The sequence below is a fragment of the Arvicanthis niloticus genome, chromosome 5 (genome assembly GCF_011762505.2).
Source record: "Arvicanthis niloticus isolate mArvNil1 chromosome 5, mArvNil1.pat.X, whole genome shotgun sequence".
Taxonomy (NCBI): Eukaryota; Metazoa; Chordata; class Mammalia; order Rodentia; family Muridae; genus Arvicanthis; species Arvicanthis niloticus.
In genome coordinates, this window is record NC_047662.1 from 34,636,261 (window position 1) to 34,648,847 (window position 12,587).

Consider the following 12,587-nt stretch of genomic DNA (forward strand, 5'->3'; position numbering starts at 1 on the left):
GTGGGATTCCATCTATGATAGGCCTGGGCATCTTAATAAAGGTTAAAGAAGAAAAGCAATACCAAGATGAGAGTCCCAGCCAGGAAGGGAACAGTAGAGACTGTGAGGAGCTGGGAAAACTGAGTCAACAGTGAGCTGTAGTTGCAGCCCATCAGATTACCCCTAGATGGCTTGAAGAAGCAAGTGACGTAAAGCATCACCTCCCCAGCCCAAATCAGAGCTTCTGCAGACACCATGAGGTTCTGTGACAACGGCATCAGGCCAAGCTTTGCTTTTCTTTATTATTGGTGTCTGGAAACAGCCCTTCCCAATCCCACCCAGACTTCTGCCTGAACTCTCCTGGGAAAGTAGCCTCCACTCAGATGCTCACTTGCCCCTCCCTCCCTGTAGTGCGCCTTTAGCAATGGAGGTCACCTGTTTGCTGCAGTCAATGGAAATGTGATTCACATCTTCACCACCACGAACCTGGAGAACATCAATAATTTGAAAGGCCACACAGGGAAGGTAAGTCAGTGGCCTGTGGCCAAGGGGCACCGAGGGGTCCACAAAATGCCTGCAAAGGGGTCCACAAAATGCCTGCAAAGACAAATTGCAACTGATTGAGTGAAAGAAAAGCTTGCAGTCTGCTGAAGAGGTAGGCATAATTTAGGCTGGGATGCTTGCAAAGGCTTGATCCTGGGGAAGTGGTCAGGAGTTACACATGCAGACAGAGCTGGTGGCCATAACCATTACATATGGAATGCAAACCCCGCAGATAGATCACAGGGCATGTCAGAGGTACAGAGTTTGTGAGGATAAAGCATAGTTATCAGGCAACACCCAGTGAACCGACAGTTTACAGAGCCCCCAGTGCATAGAACCTTGTAGATCTCCTACATGTTTTACACTGTGGTTTCCTTGGTAACCTTTCCTGATCAGTGCAATAGCACAAGAAAGATGGAACAAATGGCAATTAATAAAACCACTGCTGACAACGTGATTGGGGAGGCACAGGATCCAAAGGGTGTTCAGATCCAGTATCAAAGCAATATATGCATTTAGGAGTATTATTGGAAATGAAATCACTTGGCTTTCCGATAATAGCATTAAACAACTGAAGTGTGACGTTGACTTGAGAGGGGATAGCCATTGTCACCAACAGGAGCCATTGGATCAGGAGATTGGCTACTTATAGAAAAAGCAGGAAAGCAAATGTTAAAGATAATAGGACCCAGGTCTACAAGTACACAGGGAAGGGAAAGCATGGGATGAATCTGTGGTTCAACTGAAATTAGAGGTGATAAGAGTCAGAAATGAAATAGGTGTACAGTATTTTACAGACATCTCAGAAAACAGAATGTCAATGTGGCCAGGAAGCCATGCTTTATGCCTACAGACAGGCCTCTACCAGGAACAGACATTCTGCTATAGTGTATAGGTTTGTCTCCTCCTCAGGCTGGTGCGTGTGTGAGTGTACATGCATGTGTGCATGCACGTGCATGTGTGTGTGTGTGTGTGTGTGTGTGTGTGCGCACACACTCTTCTTACCCAGGTGTGTCTGCATCCCTTGCAGATTCGATCACTTGTGTGGAACTTAGATGACAGCAAACTGATTTCTGCTGGAACGGATGGCGCCGTGTATGAATGGAATCTGTCCACGGGGAAGAGGGAGACAGAGTGTGTGCTCAAGTCCTGTAGCTACAACTCTGTCACTACCTCCCCTGATGCCAAAGTTATCTTCGCTGTCGGATCCGACCAGACTCTCAAGGAGATTGCGGATTCTTTGGTGAGTCCACCCTCCCTCACTCTGGCTGCTCTACAGCACCACAGATGGCAGGCTCCTGAGCTTCTGCTGGGAAGCATGGATGGGAGAGGGCCCTCCTTCGTGGGACAGCACCTACTACATTCTCTAATGGGTCATGTCAGTTCACCACTCTTTGATTCCCCTGAAAGGATCAAAATGTGGAGCCCCTTGACCTTTCCATCTTGATGTCCACTACTTCCCATCCCCCCCCCCCCCCCACACACACACACACATGGAGATCAGCAACATCTCTAAACCAGCCTTGGGCCACCAAGATGGCTCCACCAGTAAAGACACATGCCACCAAGCCTGACTTGAGGTGGATCCTTGGGTTCCATCCACATGGTAGAAGGAGAGAGCCAGTTTCCACTGGTTGTCCTCTGATATACAGACACGCACACACCATTTTGCTCATGCATATACAAAATTTTAATTAAAATGTAATTTTTAATTAAACCACACTCTTAACCCTGTTTCCGCACTCAGCTGAGATAAAGCCCCTGCCATCCGTCACCCAGGCTTGCTACTGTGTTCTTTCAAAACCTCTAACCTACAGATTTTTATATTACCACATTTGACTCCTGCACATAAGGGCAGAGACAGAACTCAGCGAGGAGCCTTTATACAAGTGCGTCTGATAGTCTTCCCCAGCCCAGGGACAGCCGGTCTCTGGCTTCTTGGGTTTTTCTCAGCTTCTGTCATGGACTGGCATCTTGGGTCTGGGAGGAGGCTCATAGCTACCAGAGGAGCAAATAAACCTAAGAGAGGTTTGGAACACAGCCTAGTTAACACAGGGCATCTCTCCTTTGGATTCCCAGGTGGCCTGAACCTAATTTTTAGGCAACTTTTACAAAGCTAGACCAGAATAACATTCCCTCATGGCAGGGCCATGTTCCCTCCCCCTGACATCTCCACTAGGTGGTGACTGGCTGACTCTACTCCCCACACACAAACCTTAACAAAAGTGTGGCTAGGTGAGTGGGTGGGTGAGGAGAGGGGTGGATGAGTTTCCTGGTGCATAGGTTAGACATTAATAAACACTCCCTGGATAAATTTACAATCATCATCTTGTTGGCACCCTGGGGTGTGTGCACAGCAGTACAGTCAAGATGCCACCACTGACCACACCTAGGAGCCTAGGCAAGTTATTTCCTGCCTCAGTGACTCCTACTGCTTGTTAAACTTAACTGTAACTTCCTCAGGGGTTTTGGCATGAGCAGGTGAGTTACAACAGGTAAAAGATAGAAGACAGTGACTTAGTTTGGGTTTTACTGCTGTGAAGAGGCACCATGACTAAGACAACTCATAAAGGAAAACGTTTAATTGGGGCGGGCTTACACATCAGAGGTTTAGTCCATTATCGTCATGGCGGGAAGCATAGCAGCATGCAGCAGACATGGTGCTGGAGAGACAGCTGAGAGCTCTACATCTGGATCCACAGGCAGGAGAAAAAAAAAAAAGATAGTGACCCACTAGTCAGGCTTGAGCTTCTGACACCTCAAAGCCCACCACTTCCTCCAACAAAGCCACACCTACTCTAACAAGGCCATACCTCCTAACAGTGCCACTCCCTATGGGCCTATGGGGCCATTTTTATTCAAACCACTACAAACAGTGTTTGCATTTAGTGCCGTAGGAGGATTTCTGGCCATTCCATTCTTATTGTTCCTAACACCCACAACAGGTTATTAGTCAAGAAACTAGAGCTGAAGGGACACTGGGGGCTGAAGGAGCACTCGTTGTGCAAGCAGTGCAAGCATGAGGACTTGAGTTGTGATCTGTAACCCCAGGACTGGGCAGATGGGGGCAGGACAGAGAGAAAAGGATCATGGGGCCTTGCTGGCCATCTGTATAGCTCCAAGATCTGTGAAGAGACCCTGTCTCAAAGGAATAAGACAGGAATTGATAGAATAGGGTGCCTGGTGTCCTGCTGGCCTCCGTGTATTCACACTGGTGTAAACACACACACACCACATAAGATTTGGGAGCTCCAGATGGGCATGGTTACACATACCTTTAATCCCAGCACTTGGGAGGCAGAGGCAGGTGGGTCTCTGTGAGGCAAGCCTGGTCTACTTAGTAAGTCCCAGACCACCTAAAGCTACACAGTGTCTCAAAATTTTATTTATTTATTTATTTATTTATTTATTTATTTATTTATTTATTTTAGAAACTAGGAGGTGGGCTCAGTGATGGGAGAGCCTGCATAGCATGTGTGAGGCCTGAGTTTCACTCCTGGTACCACAATGATGATGAGTAGGAGGGGAAGAGGAAGAGGGGAGGAAGAGGAGGAGGAGGAAGAAGAGGAACCAACTTGAATTTAGTTTGGGCCTTTCACATGTTGGCTACTATAACAAATACTCTAAGGAATAGAAAAATTGAATAGAATTCTACCACTAAGGTGACACCGGGACACTGGGGACACAGCTCAGCCCCTCCCACTGAACAGACCTGTCTGTGTTCCAGATCCTTCGAGAGATACCAGCGTTTGACGTCGTCTACACGGCCATCACCATCTCCCATTCTGGGCGCATGATATTTGTGGGCACTTCCGTGGGGACTATCCGTGCTATGAAGTACCCACTGCCTTTGCAGAAAGAATTCAATGAGTACCAGGCTCATGCTGGCCCCGTCACGAAGGTGAGAGGTGCCTCCCCACTGGGTCCCAGCCCAGGCTCTTCCCTCACAAACCTGCCTACCCAGCAACTTTTCAGTGCTGCCTGCTCCTCCTCATTCCTTCTCTCTGTTTATTTGTCTGTCACCCATTCTCTGGGCACCTGCTGGCTAGTCAAGCCCACGATGAAATTACTGTGAATTTATCCTGGAAAGTAACCAGAGTCACACCTAATGATCATTTGTCACAAAATTACACCCAATAATGGGCCCTTGGATGGGTGTTATAGATATCCCAGTTAGATCACTATCAGATTTCCCAGCTTCAGTGAGATATACCTACTAATGACCCTCGGATGCCCACCACTCCCAGAAAAAGAGGAGTCACACCCCAAGAGACTAGACCCATTCTGTCTTAGTTAGGGTTTCCATTGCTGTGAAGAGACACCATGACCAAGACAACTCTTATAAAGGCAAACATTGACTGGGAGCTGGCTTACAGGTTCAGAGGTTTAGTCATTATCATCATTAGGGGAAGTGTGGCAGCATCCAGGCAGGATGAGGTGCTGGAGGAGCTGAGCGTTCTACATCTTGATCCAAAGGCAACCAAGAGGAGACTGGATTCCACACTGGATGAAGTTTGATCATATATGTGACCTCAAAGCCGGCCTTCACAATGACACACTTCCTCCAACAAGGCCACACCTCCTATGGGCCAAACATTCAAACACATGAGTCTATGTGGGCCAAAACTATTCAAGCCACCACACAACCTCTCCCTGAGAATATGGGTATAAAGACTACCCCTAGGAATAATAACATAGGCATGCTTTTGCAAATAGTCCTATTCCCTCTTCTTTTGAAGTAATGTCTATGTCTAATGGCTAAACGGTTCAAGTCATAATGGAGGAAAGTGCTACCTTAAGAAAGCAGCCTGTGTCCAGGGGCAGATGGATGGGTAAGGAAACGGATTTCAGACATACAGAGGAGTAATAGTCTTGGAAGGGAAGGGAGCCCTGCACTGTGCTACAACCTGAATGGTTTTAAGTACACTATACTAAATAAAACAACCCAATCCCAAACAGGTTAACAGTGCCCTCTGACCTCACCAGCTGCTTAACAGTAGTGAAAATGGGCTCAAAGCTTAGAGTCCCACTGTGAGGTGGACTTTGTGGTCCTTTCCAGGGCTTTTTCAGTTTTTATGAACCATGAAGTTTATAAGATATGGTCACTGGCTTCCCAGCCTAGAGCCAGGGTGGACAAGGGATCTGGCATCTGCAGGATCTCCACTGCTCAGTGGCAACTTTTCCAATGTGGATTTATTCCTGGGGTGTCAGTTCTGGTCCCCAAAGCTTTGTCCACTTCTGAGACCTTTGGGTTCTTTCCACGCCCCACCATTGCCCACTGTCAAGGATTTGAGTGTGTGGAACGGCAAATTAAGATCATGTCCACCTGTGACTCGCCCAAACTGACCAATAGAGCCTTAATTCACTTTTTTTTTTTTTTTTTTTTTTTTTTTTTGGTTTTTAGAGACAGGGTTTCTCTGTATAGCCTGGGCTGTCCTGGAACTCACTCTGTAGACCAGGCTGGCCTCGAACTCAGAAATCCGCCTGCCTCTGCCTCCCAAGTACTGGGATTAAAGGCGTGCGCCACCACAGCCCAGCTTTAATTCACATTTTTAAAAGAAGATCCTTAAGACTAGTCAAAAATGATAGAAGATAGAATGGTGGTCATCCTATTCTCCTCTGAGATGGGGCAAAGAAGGGGAGTTGTTGTCCATTTGTGCAGACTTTGATTTGAAGAACAAAGAAATAGGGATGGACAGAGGTGATGGCCTCAGAGCTCTACAGATGTGTTGATTACAAACTGTATACCACGAAATGGTTAAAGCGGTAAATTTTACAGTGTTTGTATTTTGCTAGAAGAAGTGAATGAAAAAGCATTCTCTAGCATGAAAAACAGATGCTAATAAGTCAGAGCCAGTAGAAAAGCAAAAGTTATTCATGGGGGTTGGGGAGGTGTTACACAGACCCCTTAAAAATAGATCCTGAGAAAATATATGTCTCCTTTATTTGAGATGGGATAACATGAAAAATATTTTAGTTATGTCTTGAATTCTGTATTGGCTGACTGTCTTAGTTACTTTTCTACTGCTGTGATAAAATACCACAGCCAAGGCAACTTATTAAAAAAAAAAAAGTGTTTAATTTGGCTTACAGTTTTAAAGGGTTAGAGTCTGTGACCACAGAGTGAAGGAACAGCTGAGACTCACACATTGATCCACAACCACAAGGCAGAAAGCTAACACTGGGAATTGCATGAGCCTTCCTCAAAACCAGCCCCCAGTGGCCACACCTCCTTCAGCAAAGCCACACCTCCTAATCCTCCCCAAATAGTTCCACCAACTGGAGACCAAGTGTTCAAATCTCTGAGCCTATGGACCACTCTCATTCAATCAATCCATCACACTTACCTGTAGGTAACGGTACTCATTAGAAAAGGCTTTTTTTTATTATGACACATTTCTGTACTGAACATGCACACTGGGTTGAAAGTAAAGTGCCACAAGATAGTCCTGTCTTCCCTCCAGATCTACTCAGTTTTGTGGTTAGATGGTCTTTAATTATAGAAGCAGAGTGTATTTATATTATAAGGCAGGCCTTCACAGCAGAAACATCATTCAGACGCTGATCTCATCCTTTCTCATATATATCATGTGTCTGAACTAAAGATCATACTATATGGTCACTCTTTTGCATCCTGCTTTTTAAAAATTTAACATTATTATAAGAATTTTTCTATATGATTGAGTGTCCCTCAAACGGATGCTTCTCGGGGGCTGCAGAAATGACTGGGGGCAGAGAGCATTGCTGCTGCCCATGTAGAGTCTAGATGAGCGCTGACATAGCTCCCCTCTTGATGATCTCCAACCTTCCTTGCTGGGTGGCTGTGCCTGAGACAAGCTGGCCCTCAGTCTTAGGAGTTGACATGCACATCAGGAAATTGGTAGTTTTTTTTTTTTTTTTTTTTTTAATGTAGATCAGGGAAGTGCTGTGCTTAACTGAGCTGGCACCCAGAAGGTCAGCATGTGAAGATGGCAATAGCAACGCAAGTCTTCCCACTGTTGCTGTCGAACACACGACTCCATGACCCCAGCCTGAGGTGATGGTGGGAAGCCCACTGACGTTTGCTGTGACCTCATGGAAGGTGGTGGAGGAAGTAATCCACCAGTGGGCTAGCTGGAATCCACCAGTGGGCTAGCTGGAATCCACCAGTGGGCTAGCTGTCTTCTTCAGAGCGGAAGGATCAGTTACTCGAACGCTGATTTGGCCAGAGTCCCGCTGACTGGTATGGGAGCCCTGTCTCCTTATTTAAATGTGGATCCACGCTATCTCATTCAGAATACTGATTAATTTATTTTGCCAACTGGAGCTAATAAAACCCAAGGCAGATTTGAATTAGCTTTCTCTACCATTGGAGGATGTTGCATTCAGGGCAATGAACAGTCTTTGTTTAGGATTGAAGGAAACCCAGAGCATGGCCTGGTCCAAACCAAGAAATATACAGAGTTTGAATATGGTGACTAGGCAGGGACACTTTGGGCTAATACTCTAGGTTCCCTGGCTTTGCTCTATATTGCTTTTGGTGTTATCATTGAGAAAACACGAGGTGCAGAAGATGACCTCGACACAATAGCAGCTGGAACCATGACGGGATTGTTGTATAAACGTACAGGTGGTCTTCGAGGAATAGCACGCGGTACCCTGGCAGGACTGACACTCACCAGTCTCTTTGCACTGTATAACAACTGGGAGCACATGAAAGGTTCCCTGCTCCAACAATCACTCTGAAGATTTTTGCCATCTCAGGAATGGGGGACAATCACAGTCATCCAGATCAATTAATAAGTCAGTCTGGAGTTGATTTCTCTCTTGTACCTACAATTACTTTGAAAAATTGGAGACTCTGGTTTGCTGTGACAAAGAACATGGATGGTTAGCCTGGACTTTTTGCCCTCAGTGAGTGGAAGTCAAGCCCTTCAGTGGCTCACTGAGTTTGCGTTCTCTTCTCCTTTGGAGATGATCTTGCACCTCCTATCCCCAAACTGGAAAACTGCTTACTCTCCAAATTCAGGCCGTACTTTTATTACCATGTTAATTCATTAAAAAATCTAAAACTTAATGTTGCCCTGCTTTCCAAATAAAGGATGAAAATAGAAAAAAAAAAAAAATGTAGCTCAGCCTCCAGGGAGTCAGTAATCCAGCTCAGCCGTCAAAGACTCTCGTCGGCAGCAGCAGTGCCAGAAACCCAAAGCCCAGAAAATAAGATCATTAAAATCAAATTCACTGAGGCAATGTCATGATCCACTCTGCTCCTGAACTCAATTAAGGCCTGTCGTAGCCGATAAGGGACAAATGCCAGGTGGGAAGAGACAAAAGCATCATGAAGTCACAACAATAGGTCCATGGCTACCCAGGGCTACTTTTATTCCATTAGCATAGTGAGAGCCACACTGAAGCAGGGACCTGCATGACATGCAGAGGCAAGATGAAGAAGGACACAGGCTCAACTAACTCTCCCCGTCTACACATGGTGGCACCAGGAAATCATCCCTGAATATGTGGTCGATGCCAGAAGAGCGTCACACTTCCGCTCTTTGCTATTGAATGAGCTGGAGATTCTCTCTCCCCAAACACCGACTCCCTCATACTCAAACAAGGAAGTCTGTTGTTGCACCAGGGCACTTCTGTCTGGGTCCCCTGCTAGAGAGCACATAAGCCCATGGACGCAGTGAAGAACGCAGGGTTGCGAGGACAGAGACCTGTCCTGTAGCCAGCTCCACCCTGGCCATTTACGGCCCCAGAAAGCTTCTTCTTCTTGCTCCTTGCCTCCACAGATACTGCTCACCTTTGATGACCAGTTCCTGCTGACGGCTGCTGAGGACGGCTGCCTGTTCACCTGGAAGGTCTTTGATAAGGATGGTCGGGGAATCAAACGAGAGAGGGAGGTGGGCTTCGCTGAAGAGGTACTCGTGACTAAGACAGACATGGAAGAGAAGGTAAGAACTGGGGTTAATGAGGAGGAACACAGCATTCCTTAGCAGACTAAATTCAGAAAGCTCAGGAAGGCCCTCTGAAAGTCTGCCCATCCCCATCCCTTGTACAGACTATCACAGCTCCCTTCACAACCCCATTCATACCAGTGAGTCATCCCGCTTGCTGCCTCCTGACCGCCTCCACCCTCACACTGCCTGTCTCTCTACCCCATGATCATCCTGTGCTCCAGTCCTGTGATCCCACTTTCCCACACTGTAGGAGCAGAAACCAGGGCTAGGGACTTTAAAGATAAGCAATATGCATTCATAAAATTAAACTGGCAAGCTACATGCCCAGATCATATCTGTGAGGCATAATTATTTCCTGTGCAAATGAACCTTCATTTTAAAATCCGTGACCCAGGGTGGGGTGGGGTGGGGGGATGAGAAGGAGATGGCTCAGTCAGGCAAGCATGAAGACCTGAGATTGGATCACCAGCAACCAGCTGGGTGCAAAGGTCTGTGTATATAACCCCAGTGCTAGGGCTCGAAGAGACCAAGACGACCCTGGAGCTCATTGGCAAGACAACCTGACTGAGCTGGTAAGCCATAGGTCCAACAAGATACCTTGTCACAGAAAACAAACTCTAGAGCAACTGATGGAGACACCCACCGTCAACCTCTGGACTCCACACTTACACACACACACACACACACACACACACACACACACACACACACACACACTTGTAAGTAGCTCACATCTGTAATCCCAGCACACAGGTGGCTAAGACAGGGGGACCCTGAGTTTGAGGACAGCATGGGCTATAGTAAGACCTTGTCTCAGAATAAGAAAGAAGGAAAGGAAGGAAAGAAGAAAAGGAGTGTTGCCATGCAGCAGCCACAGTACCAGTGACATATTATATCTCTTAGCCTCTGTGAAAAAGATACTGTTGCTCGCCCCCATGACTCAAGAGTTATTGATCAACCTCAAAGAGTTTTAGTGCTGGATCCAAACCCACTGTGCTGGTAAATATTGAACCATCATTAGATTCCAGATTGAATCTAAGAGATGGCTCTTGGTCGCTATTCCAAGAGAACCTCTCTCCTGCTCACACAACAAGTTCAACACAGAAAATGTTTTGCTGAAATCTGAGTGCATAGCCTCCGGCACAGCTCATGATTGAAGCTGAACGTCTGGCTCTCAGAGCATCCCAGAGCTACACAGTCACTGCCACTTGGGAAGAGAATCTGTGTAGCTGAGCGAGCCGCCTGCAGTTGGCTAGGCCCCCAGAGTGAGTGTTTGGAGAAGTCAGACTTGACTATGATCAGGACGCTCACAGTCATGGGAGGAGAGAGACAATAAACCTGCCAGAACAGCAATGCAAAGGCACAGCAGGACGGAGGGCCCTGGTGGTCGTTAGGCAGCCCTTCCACAGAGCCCTGGAGGGAAGAGGACCTAGCCTCCCTGTGGCAAACATGTCTGCTCTCTCTTCTCTGTTTTCTTCTTGTTCTTCCCAGAGGGTAGAGAAACTAAATAGGTGATACAAGGATAAGCTCAAGGTCTGACAGTGTCCTGGCTGACCCCTCACCCCTGACCCCTGACCCCTCACCCCTGACCAGAGCCAGACATGACAGCACTGCTGCCACCACAGTGAAAATATAATGTGTGTGTATGTGTGTATTTAGTATATGTGTGTATTGTGTGTGTGTGTGGTGTGTGGTATGTGTGTGTGTGTGTGTGTGTGTGTAGTGTGTGTGGTGTGTATGTGGTATGTGTATGTGTGTGGTGTGTATGGTGTGTATGTGGTGTGTGTGTGTGTGTAGTGTGTGGTGTGTATGTGGTGTGTGTGTAGTGTGTGTGGTGTGTGTAGTGTGTGGTGTGTGTGTGGTGTGTGTAGTGTGTGGTGTGTGTGTGGTGTGTATGTGTGTATAGTGTGTGTAGTGTGTGGTGTGTGTGTGTGGTGTGTATGTGGTGTGTATGTGTGTGTGTAGTGTGTGTATATAGTATATGTGTGTATTGTGTGTGTGTGTGGTGTGTGTGGTGTGTATGTGGTGTGTGGTGTGTGTGTGGTGTGTATGTGGTATGTGTGTAGTGTGTAGTGTGTGTGTGGTGTGTGTGTAGTGTGTGGTGTGTGTGTAGTGTGTGGTGTGTGTGTGGTGTGTATGTGTGTATAGTGTGTGTAGTGTGTGGTGTGTATGTGGTGTGTGTGTGTGTGTAGTGTGTATAGTGTGTGTGTGGTATATATATGTAGTGTGTGGTGTGTTTGGTGTGTGTGTGTGTGTAGTGTGTATATATAGTATATGTGTGTATTGTGTGTGTGTGTGGTGTGTGTGGTGTGTATGTGGTGTGTGTGTGTATGGTGTGTGTGTGTGTAGTGTGTGTGGTATGTGTGTAGTGTGTGTGTGTGTGTGGTGTGTGTGTGTATGGTGTGTGTGTGTAGTGTGTATGGTGTGTGTGTATGTGTGTGGTGTGTGTGTATGTGTGTGGTGTGTGTGTAGTGTGTGTGTGTGTGGTGTGTGGTGTGTGTGTGTGTATAGTGTGTGTGTGTATAGTGTGTGTGTATGTGTGTGTAGTGTGTGTGTATATGTGTCCCACTTCCTGAGCTTCCCTCGTCTCCCACATCCATCAGGATGATTCTCTGCAAACCTCTCCCCAGCTCCCTCTTGGCCTCCTCTCTCTATGTCCATTGAATGACACTCCCCATTCTCCCAAATCCAGCTCCCCATCTTTTTATTCTCTGATATTCCTTGTAACCATCTCTCAGGGACTCACTCACTCAGTCATTTGGACGTACAAGTGTACATGCTGGCAACAGACGCGTCTGCTGTCTACCTGACAGGCCACCAACGCTGGAGCATCAGAGTTACACAGAGGGTCCCTCTGTGCCTGAAGCCTGGGAGGAAAGCCAGGGGAAAGAAAGCAGGGAAGCAAGCTGAAGTGGTATTACAAGAGATCACTGCCGTGGGACACAGGCCAGGTTGTATCAGAGATGCAAGCCCTGCGTAGCACTACCAGAACAAAAGGCCTTCCATATCCAACCAGCAGTGTGTGGAGGGGCAAAGGGGCGAACCTCCAGGAAGATGGGCCTAGCAGCTGTCAGTAGAATCTGTTTTGGAGAAGAAAGCTGGAGAAAATCTGAGACCACAGAGGGC

The 12,587-nt window shown here is 47.0% G+C and overlaps 1 protein-coding gene and 1 pseudogene across 5 annotated transcripts in view; both read left to right on the top strand.

Annotated features, from left to right (window-relative positions):
* The window catches only part of Cfap57 (cilia and flagella associated protein 57), a 68,881-nt gene that overhangs the window by 24,052 nt on the left and 32,242 nt on the right, over positions 1-12,587 (top strand). For 4 of the 5 annotated variants that reach the window (XM_034503723.2, XM_076934320.1, XM_076934321.1 and 1 more), the window contains 4 exons: positions 391-504; positions 1,553-1,765; positions 4,250-4,423; positions 9,294-9,455. In XM_034503723.2, the coding sequence (XP_034359614.1) occupies positions 391-504; positions 1,553-1,765; positions 4,250-4,423; positions 9,294-9,455 (663 nt within the window). Of the gene's footprint in view, positions 1-390; positions 505-1,552; positions 1,766-4,249; positions 4,424-7,435; positions 7,647-9,293; positions 9,456-12,587 lie in introns of those variants that run through there. The other variant, XM_076934322.1, reaches the window with a different exon arrangement.
* Positions 7,597-8,367, top strand: LOC117709386 (mitochondrial import inner membrane translocase subunit Tim23 pseudogene; annotated as a pseudogene).